Below are 27,364 nucleotides of genomic sequence, written 5' to 3'. Positions count from 1 at the left end.
AGTTGGATTTTATTTTGTAGAGTATTAATTTATTCGAAATATATCGTTCTACCGTTAAGATTTTATTTCGTTATTTTAAAGTATAAACAGTGATCGTTCATTATTAGAGTTATAATATCCTTTTCCCCTTGTAATATATCTTTTCATTCTAAATTTTAGATTTTCGTATAGATAGGGTTCTTAAACAGGTTTAGGCTTTTGCATAGGTCGTATAGAAAGAAACGTTTAGATTTCTGATAGGTATAGGGCTTAAACAAACGTAGGCAGGGCCTATAAGGGACTTGAAATTTTGATAAAATTAATCTGAATTTGCAGGTGCAAGGCATCTCGAGACACGAAATTTCTTTGTTTTCTTCTTTTTTTTCTTTTCTTTTTTTTTCATAAATTATTATATTCCGACATTTTGTACTATTTTTAACCCTGGTTTATACATGCCGTGCGTCGTCGTTCAAAAATATAGTAAACGATTAATTTCTCTTTCTTAGACAACATACAACTAGTTCCATTATTGCGCGATTTTCTCATTATTATACTTGCCTGTCTCAGATAGAAAGGTAGATAGGAAGTTTTCCGTAGAATCGAACAATTAAATAGATTCTTGGCTATGCTAGTGTACGACCAAACAGGGCAGATCTCTAATTTCATAGGTTCGTGTATACGCCAACGTCAATTTAAACTCGGCATTTGACCGCATGGTGCAGCACTAGTCCGAGAACAACCCAGGTTCGTGAGAGTGAGCACTCTCATTACCTCTTTGATACGACTGTGATTCGAGGCGACTGGTTTCATAACCTAAGTGCAGTGTGAGAATTATTTAACGTTCTTTGTAATTAGATTGCAGCGTAATTGAAATAGATGGCGGACAATATCGAAAGCAAAGCTACTGTCGCATCGGAAGAGATAGAGGCAGAAGAATACCAAGAAGATGTTCCAGAGGAAGGAAAGATTATTCGGAAAGACGAAAAATCGAGGCTAAATGTGGAGGTGCTCGATGACGCGGAAACTGTTACGTTAGAACAACGAGTTTATCAAATACGTCCGCAGTTACACGAGAAGTATCTATTAATCGTATCGTAATTTTCTACGGTTGAACTCTATTCCTTTGGTTTGAGATTTTTTAATTGAATTTTTTTTTTAACGACATGACGTTTGTTTGTCAAGCTTTATCTTGTTCGATTATTTCTAATACGTTGTTGTCGTCGTTGTCGTTGTCGTTGTCGTTGTCGTCGTCGTCGTCGTCGTCGTCGTCGTCGTCGTCGTCGTCGTCGTCGTCGTCGTTGTTGTTGTTGTTGTTGTTGTTGTTGTTGTTGTTGTTACAATCAAGGATCAAATTTTTTCATTTTGAAGATATGATTTTATACTTTAAGTATATACTTCTAACATAATCTCAAGTATGTAATTTGCATATATAGAAACTATATACAGAGCAGTCTACTACCACTCTCGTTGTAAATAACGTATGTAAATAACGTATGAAATGGTTATTAGGAATGGTTAAAACGAGTAATATAGTAGGTCGAATAGTTCGCTAAGCTCTACATATATATAACGAACGATAGTTTAATGAAGCGTTTCGCTTTCGGCTATAACTATAATATAAAAGGTGAACAAATGATTTGGATACAGGTTTAAACCGTTAAACGCTAAAGAAGTTATACATAATGTGCTGTTTGATCAGCTTTCTGCGAAAACTTACGATGCTCAGGAAGCAGCCCAATGGACTAAAGATATAGCGGATTTAATTAGAGAGAAAGTTAAAGGTGAATTTCTCTTTTCTAAAATAAATTAGGCGTCGAGTAAATAATACGGCAAGTTTAATCAGATAATTAAAAATTTCAAATAATTTGTTACGTACTTATTTCTAGAGCTAAAGTTCAAACGTTACAAATATATCGTAAATGTGGTTTTGGGTGAGCAGCATGGTGCTGGGGTGAAAATGGGTACAAGATGTATTTGGGATGCAGAAGCAGATACGTACGCGTATGATAGTTTCTTAAATGTAAGAGTCGCGCAGTTAATTTTAATATCTTAATTTAGTTTAATATCGGTACTGTATTTGATCGAGAACAAGCAAGATACTAAACAGTTTAGAAAATTGAGTTACAATATTGGATATCGTTCGACTACATACATAATACATCATAATTGTTGCGATTATTATAAAAAGCGATTATTAGCGAAAGAAACTTAATAGCAAAGAGATAAATGCACCAACAAAGATAATAACATTTTTCCAGGATACGATATTCTGTGTGGCCACTGTGTACGCCGTGTATTTTTATTAGAAAATGCATATGCATCTTTATTATACGTATCTTTGATTACGATACACCAAGCATTTGAAGTTTATCAATTATGGTATCCTACGATGATACGAACAACATCGAATGAAAGATGAAGAAGAATAAAAGATGATCTCATAGCTGGAGTAGACATTTTATTGAAATAGAAGCTACTATTAACACACATTTTACATCTATATATCGTCTCATGGCACAATTTTTACATATTCGTAACATATTAAACATATCTGTAACCATGTATTCTAACAATACACAAACTCAAAATTTAACGAGAGCGCATAACATTTACATGTATTTGTTTACTAAAATTATTATAGCACCATAATTCACGGTATTATTCTATTACAAGAATTTTTTAAACACGATAAAAGAACGATATAGTTACGACTTTCACTTATATTTATTTACTTTAAGATTATATTAAACTACGAAAAAAAATGTATCGTCTTATATCTTATTTGTCTTAACAACTTTATCTAAATTCCTTTTGAAATTTGTTACATTTAAATTCATATTTTCATCCATATTTTCATTCATATTTTCATTCATATTTTCATCCATATTTTCATCCATATTTTCATCCATATTTTCATCCATATTGTTAAATCCATATACAGACAATATTCTGTAAGCGCATAAATATGTAACTGTTCATCGTAATAGATAGTAATAAAAGTGAAAAGACAATCGTAAAATATTGCTTTAATAATACAACGATATAAAAGGATATATACTAACGAATATATCTGCAAAACGTCTTTCTATCTTAATGTTCGATCGAGTATCTTCGATTCCTGAGAAAAGAATTATTAAAAGAAACTATTTCGAATTTTATAAAATTTTTAATAAAAGTGCAAAATACGTAGTTTATATAATGATATATTTCTATACATAAATATAATGTACCGCATATGACGAAACGTAAAATTTGTAAGGAGAGTATAAAAGAGTATTTTTGTAATAAGGAACGAAGAAAAGAAAAAAAAAGAAGAAGAAGAAGAAGAAGAAAAAAGAAAAACACATAAGGTTTTTATTCTGACGAATACAGCGGATGATGTTACGCTAAAGAGAACCCAGTGTAATACACAGGGTGAATTATAAATGCATGTTCGTACTTCAAAGGGTGGTTCTACGTACTAGAATAAGTAAAGAACGTCCTATAAACACGTGTGTGCCGTACGTACCTTCGTTTTCGGGTTGTGGACGATTAAAGGAAACTTTGAACAGTGAGAACATCCTTATCGTCCATGACGATCTAAATTATGTATTCTTGCGGGACCATCTAAAGTCTATCGTATATGGAACGCGAGTGAACGATGCATAGAATCCGCGAGAAGAAACGGTCTGAAGAACGGTCTGTCAAGTGGTGGAGTAGAGCGTGTGTCGACGAGGCAGTATCGAGAGTCGGGATACGCGCTTTGAATATTATCTTTGATCATTCATCGACGCCGAAACTGAGGTACGTAAGACGTTTTTTATATTTTTATATTTTTTATATATTATATTTTAATGCGTAGATCAATCGCTGAAGTACGAACATGCGTTTGTGACTAATTCTGTATACAGCAGGATGAGAATTCACCGTTCTCTATAAAATCGAAGTAATAATGCGTATTAAAGCAATTTAAACGTTAGGTATCGTAGAAATGAAAAAGAACGAAAAGGAAGAAATTTGAATGAGATGTCGTAGCTTTAACGTTTGATCGGAAAAAATTATTACACAGAGAAAGTAGAAGCGGAGATTAAGGGAAGAATATGTAGCGAGATTTAAAATCTCGGTAGATAATTCGTCGGTATGATTATGCGTAACTAAGAAAGCTTACAATCACGGTACGACGATATTTGATCCGTCGTAATTACGATTGCTACTTTGAATTCAAATTATATCAAGTTTTAATCGTATATTTATTTATCGTTATATATATATATATATATATATATATATATATATACACGTCGTATATATGACAAACAAAGAAGCAGAAAAATATTTGCTTGCATTTTATTTCGTAATCATTTCGTAGCTTCATTTTGTAGCTTTTTAAAATCGTTTACTGTTTCTTACGTTAAATTTGTTCTCTAAATTTTATTCTACGCAAATGGTGCAAGTGGCGCAAGTGGCGGAACACTGATCGATTCTGACGCGCGATCGTTTAAAACATGACTAATAAGTCGCTTAATCAAGATTAATACGTATTAATATTGATATTGATATTGATATTGATATTGATATTGATATTGATATCGATGCCGATACTGATATTGATATTAATATTAATATCGATATAATTTACATAATTACACATGGCAAGGCGCAACAAAGTGGCAAACAAACAGGAACAACAGCTTTGCCGCTACTCGATTTCGATTTACTTTTAGCAGACGCTTCGTATTCGTATTTCGCCTTAGCCTTTTGCCATCCTCCCTATAATAAAAAAAAGTGCTGATAATCTTATATTATACGTAACACATACACGATTGCAAGGATTCTCTAAGGGACGATTCTTTACGCTTGTTGTTTCGCGATTAATTTATAGCTGGGAAATATTTTCAAACGGATGAGTAAGAAATATTAATTTTTGAAAACAATTTTGGAAAAGATTGGAATACTTTTCGTAAAGCGCATAGTGTACTTACACCGCCAGACTGTGACATGGCTGCACTAGCCTCTTCTTTTTTGGTGAATTCTGCCGCTCCGGGAGGATAATAAACCGGAGGACCAGCAACATTTTTACTTTTTACTTTGGGCGGTGTATGGGGTGCAAAGTCAACCTCCTTTTTCACCGTTGGCGACTCCTTCTGTCGTTCCTTTTCCCTTTTTTCAATGTCTTCTAGAACCTCGCGCTGGAGAGAAAGTAGAGATTGTTTACTACCATTTGGTATTATAAATAGTACGCGATCGAGTAACTTTTTCTAATTGACTCGTAATTTGTATCTTACGAATGACATCGCGTGAAAAACGAACGATTCATCGAATTTAATAAAATATTAAACGTAATTTGCAGAGTATCGATGTTTACGTGAAAACGCATCGTGCTTTCGTATGTATACGCAATAGAGTTTAATCAGTGATTCGTTTTAGCCACTGAATATCACAACGATTATGCCGTTGGACGTTACGTATGTACGAACGTAGATTGAAAAGTTTGACAAATTTATAGTAATAATTGGGTGAAATAAATATAAATATTTGTATGTATGATACAAGTATAGCACCGTTTTGGTAGTAGCACCGTTTCGAGTAATATCGATCTATCGATAAAATGATTAACTGGAATTAACTGGAGTATATAAGTAAAGTAAAGTAAACCTTTGCATAGGTAAAGTGAAAATATAGAATAATTTGCACGGATAAGAGACAGAGACAGGCAAAGCGACCGTACGAGCTTCCCTATCCACCAGCCCGACTAGACGCACTTGCGAGAAATACTCGAAGAAATCAAAGTAGAGGAATATTTGCTGCTGCTGCTTACCTCTGTGTCAGAAAACGATGCCATGAGATCCTCCAACTTCTTTGGCGGAGTTTGCACGTTGTTGTTAGCCGGCTTGGTCGACGGATAAAGCTGAACAGCCTCGGTCGGGAACGGTTTAGGTAACAAAACTTCGTGGTCCTCGGGATTCTTGTTTGGAGGTATCGACGTGGTGGTGTTTGAAAATTTGTATATCGTTGTGGAAGACTGCGGCGGGGAGGTGGACTGTGCCGGTGACGTATAATAATTAACCGGTGTTGCCGGTTGTTTGTCGGGCGTCGGATGTCGTCCACCGGACGGTGGTCGACTAGGATAATGTTCCTCGATCCGATTTATCGTTGCGCGAGTCTCGTTTATAGTCGGTGGTTGGTTCTGATAGATCACCGTGGTTGCCGGATGATCCGGTGGTCGATCGCCAGCCGTATGCCCGTTTGGATAACCTCCATCCACCTGATAGTATTTTTCATTTCGCGTGATCGTCGTTTTATTTGGCAAGAGCGGTGAACCAGGATGATAGACCGTGGTGGTTGGTTGCACGTTGGCCGGACTATCATGGTGTTCTTCGTGATAGAACTTTGACTCTTGATGAATCGTGGTAGATTTCTTTGTCACGTCTGTTACAGGAGGCGGGGGACTGCTGTATCTGGCCGGTGTTCTAGATGGAACGTTCTCGGTCACGGTTTGATAAGCGATGGTTTTGTCCGTGGAGCTAGTTCCTTTCGGTATCGTGTACGTGATAGTTTGATCACCTGGCAGCACAACAGTGCCTGGCGCGTTGCCACCTGGTAAATAGGTTTCAGGCGGTCCTGGTAGCTCGTAAGTGTACGTTTTAATGGTTGTGGTTACTTTGGTGTTGGGACCCGGTGCCAGATTGATCGGTATCGCTGCTGTTGGCGATGGCACCGGTACGTACTCGACGTTTCCATATTCTTGGTTGGAGTGCGCGGCACTCGCGTGCACCGTCGTCGTTACCGCTGGTTCTGTTTGGTAGCCTACGAATTTATCCTAATTTAATTTTGAGTAAAAATCGAGTATCGCCGGTAACAGACAGACAATGCCGCGTTTTTCGATGGTAGTAGCGGTAAAAGTGTCGAAAATCACGTATACGTGAATGTAATTCGTTCTGGCATCACTGGTTGCCATCATCGTGCGAGTGGTTTTCACGACGTTCGACCGGTGTAGAACGATAATTCCAAGTCGAGGTATAAAGCGTACGTGATTATAAAGAAGCGATTATATCATAAAGAAAAGTATTGTAACTTTCGATAAACTTGTACTTGTGTACTGATATCTCGTGTGACGATAAACTCGTTTAGATATATCATACTTACTGGAAGATTCATGAATATATTTCACATCCCTCTGAGTACCTGCTGGTAAAGGCGAAGTTTGCTTCGAACGAGATACACAACTATCGTTATACACCTGCGATATGAATAGCCTTTTATATTTTTTATATTTATATTTACATTATTATGTTTCAAACATCGTAAGAGACAAACTCTACTTACTAGTTCTCTGTTGACTGATTTGCTGACCGGTTCTAAGCCACGGGGGATTGTGCTTTCTTCGTAACTCCTTTCTCGGATATCATCGCTGTAAAATATATCTTATATCATACAGTCTATTATAATTTAGAAAGTAAAGTTCAATGGCTTTGTTACAGCAATTATTATTATACTATATTAGTAATAGTATCGGTAGTAGTGAAACGGTATTATATAAATAATTTTGCTATTTTGCTCTCGCTTTGAAACAAGATAATACGTACATCAAAGCCGAATTGGCGTTGGTTAATGCGTTGTCCGCTACCCACGAATCTGTAATATGAAAAAGAAATTTAACAGATTTCTCGATATTACATCATTTTACGTAATAGTAATATCTATAACCTTGTTCCTTTTTATGTCAAAATAGATAATAATATTATATTACTATATACATGTACGATATACTCAATATACTTAATATATGATACATGTACAACGGGAAATAAAATATTAATACGCTCTTCTAAATTTTACGTTCGTTTTATTTGTCAATTCTAAAATCACTTTATCGAAACTTGTCCCGTTTAGTTGCTCGATATATCTAAATCCGGATTTCGAGCGAGAACGAGTTCGTTTCTAGATTTATGCGTTTTAAACGTAGTATAACTCGCGACTCGATCTTTCGGCTCTTTCGTTCTTTGATTTAAAAATCATGATTTTCTAATGTAAAAGCCCATTTGTAACAATTTTTAATAGAGCTTTATCCGAAAAAGGAAAAGGAAAAGGAGCGATTATGTCGGTAGGTTGGAAAATTGTTCAATTCTAAAGTATCAAAGTTCCTTTTAATTTCTTTATTATTACTCTTAAATTATTACTCTTTCGATTATTCGGACGAGTATTCGAGATTACTCGAACACTTTCGTTGAACTTTCCATGCTGACTTAACGACAATGTCGTACGTCCTTGTTATCGAATGGCTTCTCAGTGACGCCGATTTGTCCACTCGAATCACAGTTTTCATATTTTCTGCCTGTGTGAAGTGCAGCGGAGAACAAGGGAGAACAAGGGAGAAATCGGGTCAATATTCTGTTATACGCAACCCTAATATGGTTACGCTCGTGTATCGTGCGTTACCGCAAGGAACGCAAGCTCTGATCGCAACGTCACTTCCATATAGAGAGACAGGTAGCGCGGAAATCTTCTCCGTATAAATAGCGGCGTTGTCGTGTTGTCTACGAGTACGGCTTACCGGAACCTCGGAATTTCAGCAAATCTGCAACGCTGTGTTCTCTTTTGCATAACGCATAAATGTAAAAATACAACGTTTCATGCAAGATATTCGTCGTCCTTAAAATTATCCAATCGTCTGTACTTTATGTCGACGATTTCTAACCTCGTATGTTTCGTTTTTGTTACGCGTTCGTCCTTGCTGGTATACTCGCTTAAAACGTGCGAATGTACGAAAACGGCCTACCTCTTATCAACGATAAAATAAGTAAAGCAATATAAATTTTACATACTCTACTTACGGTATAGGAATATCTCGACGAAGGATATCTCGAAACTTTTCGCAAACGGATCGAGACGAAAGATATCCTACTTTCTTTCCTGGACGCTGAGCTGTTCGGTATCGATATCCGTTCGGCAAGTTTTTACTCGATGCGAATATAAACGGACGAACAAATAGCTTATGGGCTGCCGCCGGATATCTATTCCATCTTTTCTTTCCCTTCGTTTTTTATTCGATCCGGACAATACACACGACCAATACAAAACGATACAAATTATATAATCTTGCATTCACTTTATTATACCGCGTATATTCGTTTCCTTATTTCAAATCGTATTTGGCAAATCGTTCAAGACGATTAATCGTTTAATCCTGTTTACAAAGGCGTTTAATTTGGAGTTGCGGTATTTAACAACAGATAGAGACGATAGGAGTGGGATCAGCGGAAAGGAGGTACTAGGCGAGTATCTCGCGGCAAGGAACCAACTTCTCTCGTTTTGTCGTTCTCATTGTTAATTAACCGTATACCTGCAAGGCCGTTCCGCTCCTTAAAAGGAGCGACACGAGTGACCAGCTCTCCCCTTCCTTCTATGCGATCGTTTAAAACGCGGCAGCGCTTGCGCGCGATTCCTCGCCAACACGCCCGAGGGTTCGTAGCGGTATATCGGACGTTCCGTCACAGACGTCGTGCTTTTTACCAAAATCTCATTTCCTCTTACCATTCTCTCTCCTATATCGCCACTTTTTCCCTTTTCGTTCGTTAAAAAATCGTTCAAATCGTTAAAATCGTTAAAATCTTGTTAGGAAATTAAACGATTAATTTCTATCTCAACGCAATGAAACACATAATAATGTAAGAATATGATTTTCCGTTCAACTTTTAGTAGATTTACGCGTGTTTCCACAAATAATACACTTCGGGTCGCTAATTTTAAAATGCTTTTGCCTAATTTATTTATATAAAAAATTCGTCGAACAGAGTCCGAAGATAACTATTAAAAAGTACGGTAGGCATGGTAATCGCATACGTTTTAGCGTAAACTTACCAATTGGTTTTCCATCCAGACTTTTGTTATATTGATACGACACCTGTTTATAAGCGATCGTTTTGCTTTGGCCAGGCTGTACCTAAAACAGAATCATGGTCTTACTTTAACTATCGTTCGCATACGTTGAATACTTTTTCTCGTTATCGATTGGGAAAACATGATTTGGCCGAGTAAATAAAAGAATAAGTAGATAAATTAAAATTTAGGTTATTTAAGATAAAAGATTTCAACTACCGTAACGATGTGTAACGGACGAATATATGCATAATCTACAGGGAGATAAAAGAAAAACAGGCCCGTCTATGAAACGATCACGATTACGCATTAAATTGAAACGTAAATTGAAACGATTGTCTTTAGGATAATGCCGTGTCGATGGACATTTCTCGCTCCTCTCGATGACTGTTACAAGCCCTTTAAGTACCGGCTCGTATTAGCGATACGTCGAAAGTAAATATGTATATCTATCGTATATCGTTGTATTTATATTTCAATAAAAATCCACATTTCGTCGATTCGTTTAATTAAGAACATTGGCAAACGCTTAATAATAACGTATATTTCTATGTTTCGTATACCGCTTGTCAATGCAAAATTTCTTATTAGCGTGGGTGTTCTATCCACCCGTATATGTATATGTCAATGTCCAATTACGAGTAAGTTAGAACGTGTAAATTCTACGCCGATAAATTGTCATAGATCACGCGTCTCACGGTTCAAGCTGTTATTTCCTATGCGAATGAGAATAGGAGGTGTTTGTACGTACCTTAAGGACCCGACGGCTGAAAGTTCGTCCGGCAAACGTGTAAGATGCGCGCGAGATAAATTGCACGTGTAACCAATCTACATTTTCATTGTACGTTAGATTACGAACCGACCAGCCAGGAAATACCGCAACTACTCTAGAGTGCCGTGTATGCGTAACAGTAATTTTCCATTTTTTCATGCTCTTTTAACGTACGATGTATCTCGTAAGATGTCAGATTTATGATACCGCATTCCGTAAGAAACGAACCGTCTTATTTCTTGGTCACGGATGCTATCGTGCGTGCTCATATAGCTCGGCTATTGCGAGCTGAGTGGAATTTACAAGTTCGTTCTTGCCGGCGTAATTGCATCGATGATCGATCGGTTTTCTAGATTTTAGGAGCAAGATCTTTTCTTCAACTCCTTTCGTACGTATGGACCAGGCATCTCGCGATGCAACGTTCTTTATAGCATAACATTTCGCCCGTCTTTTCATTAGTTATGTTTCGTTTTTCGAATTCTTTGCGTCTCGATATCTCCTTAGTTTCAATCGAGGGCAAGGCTTTTCACGTTTATTCAGATCTTCGGGAAACCAAAGTCGGCTGTCATATCCTGATAATTCAAAAGAGAGAGAGAGAGAGAGAGAGAGAGAGAGAGAAAAGGAAAAGAAAAACAAAGTAACGACTAATCGATCCGATCGGTAGTGTACGTAAGTCCCTCTGGAAACCATGAAACTTTCGTTTCGAGCATTTTTTCGTACAGTAAATAATAATTTACGAATTATTTAAAGTCCTCGTGTTACCTATATAACAAAGTTGTTTCGTATAAACTTCAAAGAAAGTCATACATCGTATCGAAATAAAAATTAAAATCGTCGCAAAAATATCGTCGAAAATGATAATATTAAAAGAATAATTGATCAAAAATATGAGATATTTAGTAAGGAGATTCGAATTTAAATTGGCACATTTAGAAACATTTAAAAGAACGATGTCGTAAATGTCATTTAAAAGATGATAAAATCGCTGAAATTTATCGTACAAACTGAACAAACACCATCAGCAATTGAGGGAATATTTGGCTTTGTTCGATCGACTTATCGTCGATCTTTGTATATTTTTATAGAGAGAAAGAAGAAACGATTGTCGTTAAAGGGGTGTACGGGTAACCGAGTTTCGGGACGGGCTCGAAAAATTACATTGCCGAATTGAAAATCGGATTCTGAAACGAAGGGTAGCCGTATATATTTACGCGTCGAGGAATTTTCGGGACCTTGACCCGAATACTTGGAGGACGAAGAAAACAACTGCCGACTCGACTCGGCAAACATCAGAAAATCGATCGATTATTTGCGATAGCTTGTAAACGTTCTTCGCTACATTATTCATGTTGATGGATCGAGCGTAATTAATAATCGTGTAAACGGAAATAACGCGCAATTAAGTGGTAATATCGAAGAAGAAATTGTTATTTAAAAGAAATAATTACACGAATCAGCATGAAAAATAGTTTGTACAATGATTCGTTCGTTTGATATTACGTTTGAAATATAAGGTGATCTAATTGTACGTAGTTTCAGAGTGTACTCAAAGTAAAATCGTATATACCTGGCCGATTTATCGTAGTCGAATGTCAAGTCAAATTTTGTAGTGATCGTAACGAGAGATTGAGATTACGGTTCTCGCTATTTGCTACGATCATTTTAATACGTTATAAGCGTCTGTACCAAGTGCTGTACGTAGAGATAGATCCATGCGAGCGACGTATCCCGAGGCAAATTTCGAGCGATACGATCTCTTTGATATACATACGTGTAATTGGAATCGGAAAGTTTTAACAAAAGAATATGAAAAAATACAGAAACTAAAACCACGATAGTTTCACATTCGTCTAGAAATGTTCAAAGTGGTTGTCCGTCTGTGTCATGTGAAACACACGTTTACGAAACCCCTCGAGTAAAAGCAAACGAAACGATGTGGGTTGATTTAAACTTTGGCTATATGCGATTAAATCGCCTGCATATCGGGATATATTATATATTATAAATATATTACATATAATTTCACGTCAAGTAATCTCCTCCTTTTCATTCATAGCAACATTATGCAACGCGAAGCGTCTTGGCAATTTCGTAACGTCTATATATGTCGATAATTGCATAATAAATGTGGATTTAGCAAAAATTCGAACGTTCAAAGTGTTGCGTAAGCGTTGCGATTGAAACTACACGTTGCGACATCGCTTTTATCGTTTGTTTTTTATTCGTAAGTTCTTTTTCCCTTTTTGGTAGAGAAATTCGTTAACGAGCGAAAGTTTATTCAAATGTTTGTATTCTTCTTGAAGGTAATCGTATAAAGGTAATTGGATTATCCGAAGAACGTGTTACTTTGAAGGATTACGGCTTTTATCTGGTAATTTGCCGTTACTATCGCGCATTATTAGCTAATGGAGCAACAAGCAGAGATACGGTTCACGGATTATCAAAATATCCAAGTTAATGAAAAGAAATGTTTGTTAAGATAGAAATATTTTTATTTTCGATACAAATGTATGCATACAAAAATTACTAAAGCTGAGACGAATAAGTATATATGAATATATGAATATACGAATATACGAATATATTTATATATATATATATGTAACTTACATTTTGCAATTCTGAATCGATGAAGTTCAAATCAGGTATACCACTCGGAGCACCGCTCGGCCCAGTGCTTACATATTTTTCAGTGGTGGTGGTCATGGTTCTAGCGGGTGAGATGGCTCTAAGGATAAGTCGAACTTTTTCAATCGAGGAAAGGCAAGCTATATTCCGTAGATTTGAACATTTCTTTGGTTTGCTTACCTGCCTTCGGAAAGCACCTTGGTGGGATTTGCAGCTACGCGATACTCTACTTGAGGCGAAAGTGGCCTGCCGCCTCGGCTCGGGGTGGCACTTCTCGAGACACTCGTTTGCAAGTCCTCGAGAAGAGCGTCTGAAACCATGAAATGTGTATTCCGCCGTTTTTCTATTTGCAATAACGAACGTTTATCGTTGTAAACGAATACACGGTCGAATAATTACGGTTAATCTGATTTTACGAAGTAAAATATACGAAGTAACGTAGAATTTTTGTGCGAATGGCGTATATCTTATCGTAAGTGAAAGTATTATAGCATGTCACGTGATTCCGATATATTCGATCGTGACAAATTTTATTCATGGTTGGATGAATGGAGCTTTTCGACGCGAATTGATGTTTATCGTTCTGAACGAGCAAAGCTATTCTTGCCGTTGATATCATTCCAGTAGTGGTGTGCAAGTTGTAGAATCGCTTAAAAATTGTGACGTTAAGATGTACAGTTTATTATTTAAGGTGAGAATAATAATAGAATATGCGAGAGACATAGAGATTGAGAAACATAGATTATCGTTTAAATAGAAAATGATATAATTTCGGGAGATGATATTTTTTAGATTAAAAGTATCTCGTCGTATCGTCAATTAATAAGCAGGTATAAGGTCGCTAATAATTAATAATAATAAATTTGTTTTCTAAAAGTTATTAATTAATTTAAAAATGAAAGAAAAAGTGTAATCAATTTTTCTTACGGTAATAGAAAGAATCCTTTTTTGCGATTCAAAAAGTGTTGCAGCTGTGCGATATAAAATTATTGAAATTCGCTAAATCGTAAGAGAGATGCGTAAAGAGCAGGTCGAGAAAGAACGATTCGAGGATAGGATTACGATTAAAGGTTTACCTAAGTTGTTTTCGAGGCTGTTGGCCGTGGTCGTCTGGCCCGATATAGGACTAGCATGACTCACTATCTTTCTGCTGGTGTGCGTTGTTGTTCTCTCCCTCACTGCGGCTGACATTGCGTCCTTCTCAAGTTCCCTGCCTCACGAGATCTGAACAACGATGTAAACAAAAATGAAAAAAAGGAAGAAAGAAGAAAGAGAAAAGAAGAAAAGAGGAAAAGGAGAAGAAGAACGAAAGGAGGAAGCGAGAACTACGGCGATGTTAAAAATATTACAAGTTAAAGAGAAAATTATATCGAAGGAGATCGTAAATCGCGCGCTGGTTGTCGCTCTGATGTATGAAGTTAAGTGGTTGCGAAATTCCCGAATATTTCTTTACCACTGGCGCTACACTGTTGGCGTTGTAATTGGAGCGATGACGATTTTATCGTTTATTTTATTATCTTTATTCGTTTTTCTTTAATTTTACAAACCTATCAAATTGTTTTTCGCAGATGAAATTATTTGAAATCCGGTAGAACTTTGATCTTTCGTATGGTAAAATTACAATAGGTTCCTGTCTAATAATATAGTTATACTATAATTACGATAGTAACGCTAAAGTCAGTACGAAAAGTTGAATATACCGGATGAATCGGATGCCATTTTGAATTACAAGGTGAAACGTTACACGTTACATTTAAAACCGTACAGTGACTTGCTCGGTATCTCGCTAAAAAGGCAAAATATTCCGAGGAAATCTGATTATTATAATCGTACGACTTTGATTTGAAACGGCTTCTCGCGTGTCACGATCGCCGATTATTAAAAGAACAAGAATATCTTGGTTGATTTCAATCGAATGATATTTCATTTTCGTAATTATAAGAGAAATTGATCTTCTCGCTGGCTCTTGGCGTGCTTCTAATACCGCTGATCGTAACACGCGGTAAAATGCGGTTTAGTTATATATAACGGCGTAAACGAATAGACAAACGCGGCTTTTGTATTGTTCGATATCTAAACGTCTCTTTGCTATACGAACAGTATTTAATTTATTTTCTTTGACCTTTAATTAATCGACACGGAATGCGACGGTAGTGTATTTCTTCGTACATTCGAGGAAACGTATTTTCTAGGAACAGCGATCATCCGTAAGATTACTATTTCCAACGAAGATCGTTGCGTCGATCGAACGGTACGCGACGCGATACGAAAATAAGCGCAGCCCTGATAAAATCTCGTTCAGCCCGGAAGCTCGCAAGCTTACGTAAGCTGTATGCGACCCGTTGATAATTGGCCGATGACGTTTCGCGAGAACCAGGAGCTGCGACTCTTCGAAATCGGATTATGACAAATTTAATACGCGTTTAATTATGCGACAAGTATATTGGTATATCGGTTTGGCAGAAAGGTGATTCAAGCCATAGGATCTGTTCGATCTGTCGCTTCTACCGTCGATTAGCTTGTCAATTAGCAACCTAAAACTGTGTATACTTGGTGACGGGTCGTGATTAGAAGTAAATTTGGAAAGGTAAGGTCCGATAGTCGCGATCGCTGAAACGGACGCTGAAATCCTGTTATTGGTACTCCTCCGCGCGTCCAACGCCACGGTACTTCTATTTATAGAGTCTGAACGTTTATAAATATGGCAGATTCGAATAGATGGGGAACTGGATCGGTGGAGGCGCTGAAACTTTCGCGGTTCACCTGAACACCTGAAGCCGGTTTAACGTTAAATCCAGCTGCGAGCTAGGTTTAGAGCAGTGGCATTTTGAATTAAGTGGGCGCGTGTAATGGCCGGCGTTCGCGATACAAACCTGCAAACGAAGATTTATTTCTGTTTCGACCGTTCTTATACCGTTCCGATGCTCGACTCGGTCGTACGCGTACTTACGTGTACGCCTGTCGAGCACGCAGTTTCGAAAACTAGTTTTGTAACACGCTATTAAAAGAGGTATAACGATCGTAGCGTGGGTTGATCCGTGATACTTAGTTTCGATTGGACGAGGGCGATACGATCGTTCCGTGGATCGATTTATGGGAATCGTTGGCGCGATGAAAGGCAAAGTTGAGATTTTAATAACACGTGTAAATAGTTATTGCTTATTGATATTACGTTTCTAAGGTGTACGTTACTATATCGTAGTATCGTTTGAGTTTCAGGAAGACGATCTTTTCTGCTTGACGTTGCGCATAAGCATGAATCAATTAAATGATAAATATATATGCCGTTGATAAACCTGCTTCTAATTTTAGTGCATAGTTTCTAGACGCGGTGTTCTCCTTACGGATAGATTAGAAAAATGAATTTCTATTATCGATAATCGTCGAAAGATTTCGTCGGATTCGTAATCCTATCTTAATCGCGATAACGCGTAAAAATATTCATCCGATATCAACTACGTAAATGCTTGCCGTGCGCGTAATATTTTTGCCACTGTTCTGCGAATATTTCGTTTCCCAACGTCTTCCGTTATAAACAGTTTCTGTAAAAAAATATCTTCTACAAAAGCAGAATGTGTCAGAATTTGCAATATTACACAAGACGGATACTCGATTACAGAGTCATAAAAATAATATATCGTTTGTAACGCAAAATCCTAGACAGTCGCTAGACTTTTACTCTTATTCTTACTCTTACTCTTACTCTTACTATACTCTGGCTTCGATTTTTCCTTTATAACTTTGTAGCTTGCCGATCGAAAAAGTACCGCGAACGTTCTGTTAAATTGTTCGATTTAAACGAAACGGTTCTATTTAAACCACGATTCTATGGGACGCCATAGCGAGCGGCGAAAGTATCTCCACGGGAAGCGCCAAACGGTCGGTCGTTTTATTCCGGCGGAGACATCAATGCGAATGAGGCAAACGGGCCAAGGAGTTGTTCCAAGAATTGCTTGTAGAGGAGAGACACGCTCGTACGATCCCCGCCGAAACCTTGAAACGCGAACCTCGACAGTTTCTAGAATTTGTATCCCTCTAACCAGTCTGACGGATAAAACGTTTTTCGCTTAGGCTAGCCCGTGATTAAACTCGCAGATTTTTTTTATTATCGCCTCATAGACCATTCGTTCTTATTAGCTTCTAACGATCTAGCTTATCGCGATGGATTTTTAATTTTGCCGTGATAAGATTCACCAAAGTGGTATTTATTTCTATCTAGTAATATTCTTAATGATATACTCTCTCTCTCTCCTTCTCGTTTTTAAGTTTCTACATTTCTGTAAAATTGAAACAACGGTCTTTCGTTTCGATGTAATTCGAGTAATCGGTTCAAAGGTAAATCCACGCGTATATAACTACAGAAAATTATATAACTACATGCGCGTTATTATACAACGTTAATGTAGATCGATGAAGATTAATTGCTAAATCTATCGGGGCGTACGATTTTTGGATTTGGATATATCGTATTTTGACCAATTACACGAATGAAAAATTTATTCTTTTTATTCTGCAGCATTTTCGCGATATGACCTAAATACGTCGTTCCTCGATTAACTATGTCCAATTTGGATACGAGTGTCGTAACTTGCGAAGCAAGCTATCCCCGATTAATTATGTAATTAGCGAATAAATATTCGTATTTGCGACATTTTGAGAAACGTGGTATTTCGCGCGAAACAATTTGATAAATAAGAGCACGCTTTATTTAAGCGAATATAAAACACGCGTAGTTATACAGCTGGTTGTACGATATAGATACAGATGGCTGCACGATTTTAACGATTTCGCCGTTACAGACTCGACTTTACAAATGCCAAGTACAAAACCAGATTAAATCGTTGTTGAGAACGTTCTTCGTATCGTACCGTTATTAAGGCGTTTTTACAACGCGTATCGTACAGAACGAAGTAACAAGAAAAATAGGTGATCGTAATTGAAGATGAGCCGAGAAATACGCTACTCGATCATTAAAACAGAGCGTATACAGGTACGTATCTCGACTAGTCTCGAGTAGTTTCGATATCGCGAAGAAAAACCAAACTTTGCCAACGTTCAACTTTTCTTAACTTTTATTCTTAACGTTGCCGATACGTTATGTACCTGTCGATCTCTGCGATAAAAATAGGCACAAATTATAACGGCAAATGGATTAAAAATTGAATATCACGGTGTAAAAAGTTAGTACAACTAACTTTTCTAAAACGGTTAAATGGCCTGATCCAAATAGTGTAAACGTACGAAAACGTACGACTCGAAAATGAATAAATGCCAACGATTTGAAAATAAATGATAAATCCACGATAGAGCGAGTAGTATATTGCCGGTGTATAGCTGTATGTACTGTGTATTCATTGCTGTTTGTCTAAAAGCTTGATTTTGGAAATCTTTATATACGTATATGTATACGTTTATACATACAATATGTATATATACGTAAAAGTTTTCTATGGGAAATGTTGGAATACTTTTCTAAGCTGTTTTGCAACTGTTGTACAAAAATCCAAAGTACGAAGTACGCCGTTTGCATAAAGGTTTATCGTTCGAAATTTCTAGACCCAACTTCGCATAATCCGATGTTTCTGGTCTAATTTTAACTTGGCTGCATCGATCGCAGTCCCGAAGGCAAGCGACAACATTTTCGTTGATGATTCGCTCGCATCGAGTTTGCTCGATGTTCTTGTCGGCGTTCTTGTCGACGCCTTGTTCGATGGCCTTCGCCAGAATGCGGTTACTCGCGTCAATGAAACGATCGGGTGCTAACGTAATAGCGGACAGACACGATCGAAAGGTAACCGATCGATCCATTGACGAAAGAAAATGTTGCGTATCTTTTACGCGAACGGTAAAGAAAGACGCGTAAAGCGATGAAATATTTCGCTGTTTCTTGCTCGAGAAATTGTAGAAACGAATAGGAACGTTCGAATAATAATAATAGAAGGAATATTTTTAGAATCAGCAAAAGATCGAACAAACGCTCTCTTCCCATTTGATGTTTCGTTTTCTTCGGTTTTCTATTTCTCGCGTAATTTCGCTTTCCTAATCTCGGTACCTATTATTATACATTATATTTATAATTTTACCGTAATGGAAAAGTTCTGATGTAAAAACTAACAAGATGTAAAATAATGTTGGGACGAATCAAAAATTTGCAAAACAAAGACCGAATTACCGAAATCTTGACGAAATTAACAAAAATACGCGTAAAACGTATTTAAAAATATTATAATTAGATTTTGTTGGTTCGATCGATGTAAAAAAGGTTTAATTTTATTGCCGATCTTACGAGAGGTTACATATGATCTAGAAATAGAAAGGAATATTTTTAAATAATGTCCTTTTGATTTGTGAATTTTTCGGTTGGAAAAAGTCGGACAGCAAGCAGAGTTTGGCTAGCGTAAATTTAACAGCGACGTTTGACATCACGCGAGCGATTATAGTCCAGCCAACTGGCGCTCGGGGTTTCATTCTATTTTTCCTCTTGTCTTCTGTATCTGATCCGGCCAGTCCTTTGTTTAACTCTCACCCGTAAATATAACCTAGCAACTTTTACAAAAGTGTAGCCACGAAAACCGCTGTGTGAATTCTTTAGTCGATCCTTGCAACATATTTGTCGCGCTGATATCTTACGTTTCGCAACGACGTTCGATTATCAGAAAATCAAAGTTTATCCCCAACTCTGTTACAGTTTCTTTTTCTTTTTTCTCTCTCTTTTTTTTTTTTTTTTTTTTTTTTTATAGAAGAAATCCAAATGCTGTTGCGTACCTTGGTACGAGCCAAAATGATTTCCATTCGTAATCGTATTTTTCTATCGATGAGATTGTACAATTTTTTAAGTTTCAAGATAAAATAGAAAAATACTTATCGACGTGTATCTATACTCGGATATTTCAATTTTAAGCATAAAGATTTTCTCAAAACGTTGAAAAGCCTCGTTGCTCGCTGAAACGAAAGTAACACTGAAACGTGAAAATTCGGGCGGAGCGTTACGCGAAGGATTAAAGAGCTACGTGATATAATCGTTGGGTAAATTTTTCTTCCGGAGAGGGAGGGAGCGGGGGGTGCCGCACGTCGCTGGCAATTAAAATTCCGGTAAATGTTACACCGATATAGATAACGTCGGGCAATTTAAAAGAAGACGCGTCTTCCTCTGTATTTTCGCTCGTACAACTGTATCGTTAAATCAAAGCATTATATCTTCGATACAACATTTTTTCCCATCGATGAATCCGAGGCAATCGCATCCGTCTGCGACCTATCGAATCGAAAATCCGTCGACCGTACTTTTCTCAGGAAGCAACGCGGCGACTACAGGAAAAATAAATTGGCGAATCTACGTTTATTTTCGGCCCGCTGCTTGCCTGGTGGCGGGAAGTTTACTTTTATAAACTATAAACCGATGCGTGTTCGTGCCGGTTTTTACTTGTCCACCGTACTTTTCCGGTTGATCGAAACATCGTGTATCATTCGCGTCGCATTCGTGTTCGTACCACAGAGGTTACGCATATTTATATTTGATATATTATCGCCGTTACAAGTACCGGTACGTCCACTCTTTACGCGTCTGCTGGAAAACAAATTTTATTCCATGTCGCGTTTTACATTATTATATCGCGTTTTACGTTGGTACATAACGAGAGCGTGAAATAATTTCCGCGTAACTTGTAATTACGTTGCACGCTATTAAACATTTCTTCGTGGAAATACCGCTGTTTGATGTCGAGGAAGAGACAATTTGACGGAAAATGCATTGTTAGTCGTTAAACGCGAGAATAACAATTGAATGCGCGGACGGTGAATAGTAGAACGGGACAGGTGGTGTTGCAACGATCAATCGTAAATATAAAGGTTGTGGTAAAAAGTAGATGTAGAAAGCACGATTCTATCGATACCATTTTATACCTGATCGATGGAGATTCGTAACGGAAAGTTGGTTATACTCGTGACGAGGATAAAAAGTTTGAAAGAAACCGTTGGTCTTCTTTAATTTCTTGATTCTTGAATTTACTCGTCGTATGTTTACGTTTATATTGGCGTTTAACGAGACGTTTTTAGCCTACTATTTACAAAGTAATTACAGGAAATCACGGATCAGCTCGTGAAATGTATCAAAGTAGAGGAATAACGAAAGATGTCTGCGTGGAAACGTGCGTTCCGTGACAATGCGATTTTCAGCGGTTATGTAAATAGCAACGTATCGATGGAAAATTAATATCATCGGTCGACATAAAGAAGAACAGGTTAATTATCGGTTTTGCTCGCGTCTGTCCATTGTTTCACTTACGTAAAACGGTTCGTCCGGTGGGTATCGATCGTACGACGGTACGAAGAACGCGACGAGAACGTTTCCATCTTTTTAAAATTCGCCGCGTTCAAGCGTTCCTGACGACTGTTCCGTTCGATCAAGTTTTTACCGTTGAATGCTACAAAAGCTGCAACGCGAACCACGTTTTCGGAAACGTGTGTTACGCCTTATCTACGAATGAGAGCAGTTTCCCGTAGTTTTCGGTCTAGTAGAGACGAGAGAATGACCCATCGAAAAAAAAGAAGAGGAATATAGAGAGAGATAATAACGTGTTTACCGAACAAGCCGAGATTACTTGGTCTTTGAGAAAGTTGGCAGGTTCTGTTTAAAACGAGAAGTCGAGAAATGACAAAGATCGCGTGTCGCGCGATCAAATACATAATTGATTTGACTCTCGAGATAATAATATGCCGTCGATTTTTCCAAGGTTTAGGCGCGAATTTACCACAACGATCGTAATACGAAGGCGTATGCGCGAGCCGAACGGTCGGTCGGTCCTTGAAACACACCTTACATGGATGAAAGATCCACGAAGACGCAAAGTGGGAGTTGACCTTCCGCCCATCCACCGAGAACGATCATCTGCTTACTGGGTTACGTGTGCCGCGAAGAACGCGTAGCGAACGTAGCCTGATCGCGAGCATGCCTGTAATTAACAATTTCCCGTGAAATATCACGTACCTTAGCGAACCGAACCTTAATTACGAGACGAACAATAACGGCCACAGCTTCTAATCGGAGAAACGTTGTTACGTAAAATCCTATTATCGATGGCGACCGTTCGAAGATCGGATTAGCTTTGACGCGTTAATATGGATAGCGCTGTTCGAGCCGGATACTGGTTACAAAAGTGAAAGCGATCTTCGCATCTCTAGCTCGCCAGAATTATTACTTTGGCAATAAAATTACGTTTGTATCTCGATGAAGCGGTCGGTATCGACTAACGTCGTTTTAACAATAACAGCGATAATTACAGAAACTCGTTAAATATCCGAAACTCGTTTCGACGAATAAGCTAGTTGTAGCGTTGGATAATGTTATCTCGGAGTCAGCCTGTAAAGTAGCTGCGCTGAATATCGTCCGCATATTAGGCGTGCAAGGAGGATTCCACGCTTTCGCGATCAAACCGTACGTTTTTTTAAAATAAAGTAATTTCAGTTACTCGATGTTATTCGTTAATACGATAACGAGATCTTTCCGTCTCTCACGCTGATTCGATAATTATTGCCTTTCTCGAATCTTGGACTTTGGTACGCGACTTGGTAAGATCTTTCTTACGATAGTTTTAGCAGTTCGTTATGCTCGTAAATATTTCAAAAATTACGCGTCAACGTTGCAAACCAGCCAAAGAGTACGAAAATACTTGCGATTTACGATTAAGAAAAGCCGATAGCCATTTATTCTATTATCTATAGCCATTCGATTCTATTAAGCCTAAAACGATCAGAATTTTGTATTTGCCCGAGAAGAAGAACGGATATGTATATACAGTTGACGATCGTTGAATGAAATATTTGCGAAAGGATTTTCCACGCTCGAAACTCTTTGTTCGCTGATTTGTTCGTTGATTTTTATCGCATTTGACTTTTAAAGGCATCTGAAGTAAATCCGTTGTCGATAAATGTATCGGCACGCGTACGTATGTTCGACGTACCACCCGTTGTAATATTTACATCGACATAATTCCGATATTCCGAGGTTGGTGCGCGGCGATTAACGTTGTCGCGTGGAGAAACTCTCGGGGCCTTTGAGAGGCTCGAACTCGAACAGTGACCGTCGTTATGTCTCGCGTGCACGTCGATGGTTAGCGCGTTTCGCGTTTGGCTCGTGGGCAGATGTTTCGAGGTGGGCAAAAACGTTCGTTTGAATTTCATTCGTCCTCTTTAAACGCGGCCAAACGCAAAAGGGAATGCCGCGAATTTCGCGCGTCAGAGATGCGTCGCGTCTATTTTGCAACCGTGACTCATGGTATACGTTTCCTTGGCCGCCGTGCTCTTCGACGTCGTGTTTAAGATGCTTCTTGCCGATCGGTCGCGAGTCCGTTAATCGTGAATTAGAAATATACGTTGAAAGGCGGTGCAGTGCCGATGTGATTATACAGGGATGCTTGTGTTAGTCGGACAGGCGGATCGTCGTTGTATTTTCATCTTCTACGCACACACGTTCTACGTTTTCTACGTAGACGCGTAACCGTCGTTTAACGTCGTAACCGGTGTTTGTTTGAGAAAAGTAAAGCTTGATTATTTCGAACTTTCTATGCTTGAACGAATCGCTCTAGTTCTACCAAGATCGTAGAAACGCCCTTTATATATCCTAACAAAACGGGGAAAGATCCTTTTTCCTTTCTTCCCCCCCCCCACCCCACCCCCCCCTAAAATTACGACTTCCCAAGGATAAATTCGTTTCGAGCTCCGATGGCGTATTTAATAACGCATAGGCCGATAACGCGCCGACAAAGTATGAAATATCGAGATAGATTGAATAATTCAGCGCGAAGCGAGCGCAACGCGTTCGTTATTGTATGCAAACGTTATTACCGTAAGGCGACACTCGTTTTGCCAGTACAAAGAGTATCGATATCTTCGTACCTAATTGATACGTATACGATATATGCGTATATATATGCAATTACGTACGGATAGCAGTGTAATTCTATAAGTTACGCTTCGACCTTCTTCGTATCGAAACGTATCAAAAGTGCGAAAAGTGTCAAACGCGAGTGTCAACGCGCTTTCAAACGTGTCTGGATTTGAACTCTATCCGAATACATACTTATAAAACTTACCTCGCGAGAAAGGGTAATCCGATATTTGTAACAAAATGTGATCGTTTCACCGTTCGGTTGTTCGTTTTTCGTTTCGTCGGGAAATTTCGCGCGTCGAATGGATCGATCGTCGGATAATTCTCTCGAGACGACACACGCGACACCACACGGTGGTAGGCTGTCCAGTACTGACTCGATCCACTTTGCGTTTTGCTCGCGAGTGCGCATTGCGGCGCAGAACTAGCGTACGCGCATGCGCATCAAGCTTCTCCAAGTCAGATGCTCGATTCGCTGACCGCGTCAATTTCAAAGTAGCGAATACGCGACGGTGTAAAACATTTTTCTTCGATTCGCTCACACCACTTTTCCTCCGCTGATCGCTGATTCTACGTCGATCAAGTAAAACGAATGCTTTTCCTATTCTTTTAAATACATTTATCGGCATTTATGTATTTTATATATCAAATATATCAAAATATGCAAATAAAATATGCGAGATATGGAAACGTAATATGCGAATCGGTATGATACATGGTAGGGTGAAAACTTAATCTCGCTCTATATTCTAAACATAAACATCCGTAATACTTTACTTGTAATACTTTTAATTTTAGTTTCTCGTCGTCCGGTTTCTCTTTTCTTACGAAACTTTTCTCGCACAATTTTCGTCCGATAATCACCTTCGTTTTACATATTTCATAAAAGTAACTAAAAATATGATAAGCGTTCGTAAACGGCGCATAGAAGGCAGAAAAGTGGTACGAATTACTTTTGTCGAAATTAGGCGCGAGCGTTGTTTGTCTGGTCGGTAGGTTCGCGCAAGTCCGACTACTCCTACGCACAGGGACGGGCAAATTCTAGCGTCTCTCTAAAGTATCTACTATAAGCATTAATTATTAAACGAGCGTGTTATTTAAACGCGTCGTTTAACAGCATCGTAATCGTTTACTAGCTTTACGCAAATTATAGTAAATAGATTTAGCTTGTTAGCTCTTACAGCGATGATGTCATCGATAAATAAAGTAAAACATCAAGCTTTATTTTAGCGTTGTAATTCTTTGGTAAAATACTTGTTTATTTTAACCTAATGTACCGTAATATAAGAAAGCTTTTATAAGTTTTTTAATAACTTGAAACGTAATAATAACTAAAATAAGGTTTTATAACAACGATTCCTTTTCATTTAGCCACGAATCGAATTCTCATATCTTCTCTATCTCGTTTAAATAATTCTAACAGCGTTTGAGCATAGGTAGCCGTTTATTTCAAATTGTTAGAATCGAAGCTAAATATACATCTTTGAATTCGTTGAAAACTGCCATACAATGTAAATGAAGATTTAGCTGAAAAATTTCGTTGAACATTTTTATAGGCGTAGCATTCGTGACTTATAAATATAATTATATGTTATTACGTGTGTAGAAAAATTGTTCGTGTAGCAATGTGTTTTGTTCGACGGAATACGTTCCTGTCTGTGCTCTACGTATGTATTTTTTTTTTTTTCTTTTTTTTTCGCCCACGGTGCCACAGTCCCTGGTATCCGCGTCTACCTTAAGAATCGTTATTTATGGTAATAACGTAGTACGAGAAACGCAACCGACACCGCTTTTATACGTATATACGTGTAACACGGAGAAATAGCTTACGATTGAACATTTCATAATGATTCGACTCTTAGTAAATAACATTCAGCGCGATATCCGATTAATACTTTGTTAGATATCATTTTTCTACTTACTACTGTATACTAGACTAATTTATAAGTAAAATAATCATTTTGAAACGTTTGACTATAGTTTTCGTTTTATCGGAGAATTTAACAAGCACGTGAGAACGCGAAGAGAACAATTTTTTAATCGGTTGAAAAGAGAGAGTTGATTGATCGTAGCTTTCCTTTGATAGAACGGTTATTATTTCAATTGATAACTAAAGATCGAACAACGAAACAAGAGCGATCGAACGACTAATTACTTTAATAAGAAAAGTTGTGTTTAGGTGATATCGCAAACCTGTTTGCTTATTATTAATTTAATATTTGTTGGTTTGTCTCATTATCGGTTTTCATTGACCAATATTTGATATTATATCGGAAACGCAAGGTACTAGGAATTAACGCTTTGATCGAATCTAACAAGTTTTTTGTAATTCGATGTATCGATACCACATAATCACACTTTTCCCGTTATATGTTAATTAATAATTGCGAATCCTAAGCTATAAACATACGTATATATGTGTATCAAGGAATCGTTATAAAAGAATATTAATAACAGCGTGAGCAATCTTGTATCTTGAAATCGTTTAAGAATTATTCGAACGAGTATATGTGTACATATATATAAATAGAAGAATGCGGGATAACAAGTCCATAGTGACGAAACAGAACGAACCTGTTGGTGATGTCATACTCGTGATTCTTGTTTAACCGCTAAAGTAGAATCCGTATGATGTATGTTCGATATTGGTATCTGATTGTTCTCCGGTCTACCTAACTAAGACTAAACATCGATTAATTTCTTCATTAATTATCCAGGTTTATCTTGGACAAATTATAATAAAATCATATATCTTCGAACGGTGTTACGCTAAAGAACGAAAGTGTTAAGTAATGAGAAAAAGTTAAATCGAAATTTGCATTTATTTTTCATATCTTGGCGCTGTAATATTATTAACATTATCATGTATATGTAGTTTCCAACGTACCCAATATTCAAGATTGTATGAAATTTTATCAAACTTTTTGTTAATTCAAAGCTAGCTTTTTTACAATATATATATAATATATATATATATATATATATATATATATATATATATATTGAGAATTATAAAATATGTTAAGAATATGTAAAACAAAGTACAATGTACATACATATGTACGTATTAAAATAATTAAAACGAGCGATGAATCTACTACAGAAACGTGATAAAGGAAGATTCCTTCATATTCTTTAGATGGTAAAGCTTTATCAACAAATTCGTTATTTTATTCTTAATAAAGTGGAAAAGTAAGTTTACAGAGTGTGCAGTGGTTTTCCCATAAAAAGAAGCATACAAT

The 27,364-nt window shown here is 37.4% G+C and overlaps 2 protein-coding genes across 3 annotated transcripts; one reads left to right on the top strand and one right to left on the bottom strand.

Annotated features, from left to right (window-relative positions):
* Positions 1 to 647: 647 nt before the first annotated feature.
* Positions 648 to 2,428, top strand: LOC100649589 (dynein light chain Tctex-type protein 2B). Its single transcript, XM_003399704.4, has 4 exons — positions 648 to 1,055; positions 1,627 to 1,760; positions 1,866 to 1,999; positions 2,238 to 2,428. The coding sequence occupies exons 1-4, from the start codon at positions 856 to 858 to the stop codon at positions 2,283 to 2,285; spliced, it is 516 nt and encodes a 171-aa protein (XP_003399752.1). The 5' UTR covers positions 648 to 855; the 3' UTR covers positions 2,286 to 2,428.
* LOC100643338 (leucine-rich repeat extensin-like protein 5) lies at positions 2,421 to 24,534 on the bottom strand. 2 transcript variants are annotated; one of them, XM_048411170.1, is made up of 12 exons: positions 24,328 to 24,534; positions 22,052 to 22,188; positions 14,314 to 14,461; positions 13,418 to 13,547; positions 13,220 to 13,337; positions 9,820 to 9,901; positions 7,545 to 7,593; positions 7,285 to 7,369; positions 7,105 to 7,198; positions 5,777 to 6,765; positions 4,941 to 5,147; positions 2,421 to 4,728 (listed from the first exon to the last, which is right to left on the bottom strand). In XM_048411170.1, exons 3-12 carry the CDS (start codon positions 14,426 to 14,428, stop codon positions 4,594 to 4,596), a joined length of 2,004 nt encoding a protein of 667 aa, XP_048267127.1. In that variant the 5' UTR covers positions 14,429 to 14,461; positions 22,052 to 22,188; positions 24,328 to 24,534; the 3' UTR covers positions 2,421 to 4,593. The 2 variants fall into 2 exon arrangements, with proteins under 2 accessions (XP_048267127.1, XP_003400016.2); XM_003399968.4 differs by lacking the exon at positions 22,052 to 22,188 and having other exon boundaries at positions 24,328 to 24,533.
* Between the last annotated feature and the right edge of the window lie 2,830 nt (positions 24,535 to 27,364).

Source organism: Bombus terrestris, chromosome 12 (genome assembly GCF_910591885.1).
Source record: "Bombus terrestris chromosome 12, iyBomTerr1.2, whole genome shotgun sequence".
NCBI lineage: Eukaryota > Metazoa > Arthropoda > Insecta > Hymenoptera > Apidae > Bombus > Bombus terrestris.
This window is presented reverse-complemented; position numbering and strand designations above follow the sequence as displayed.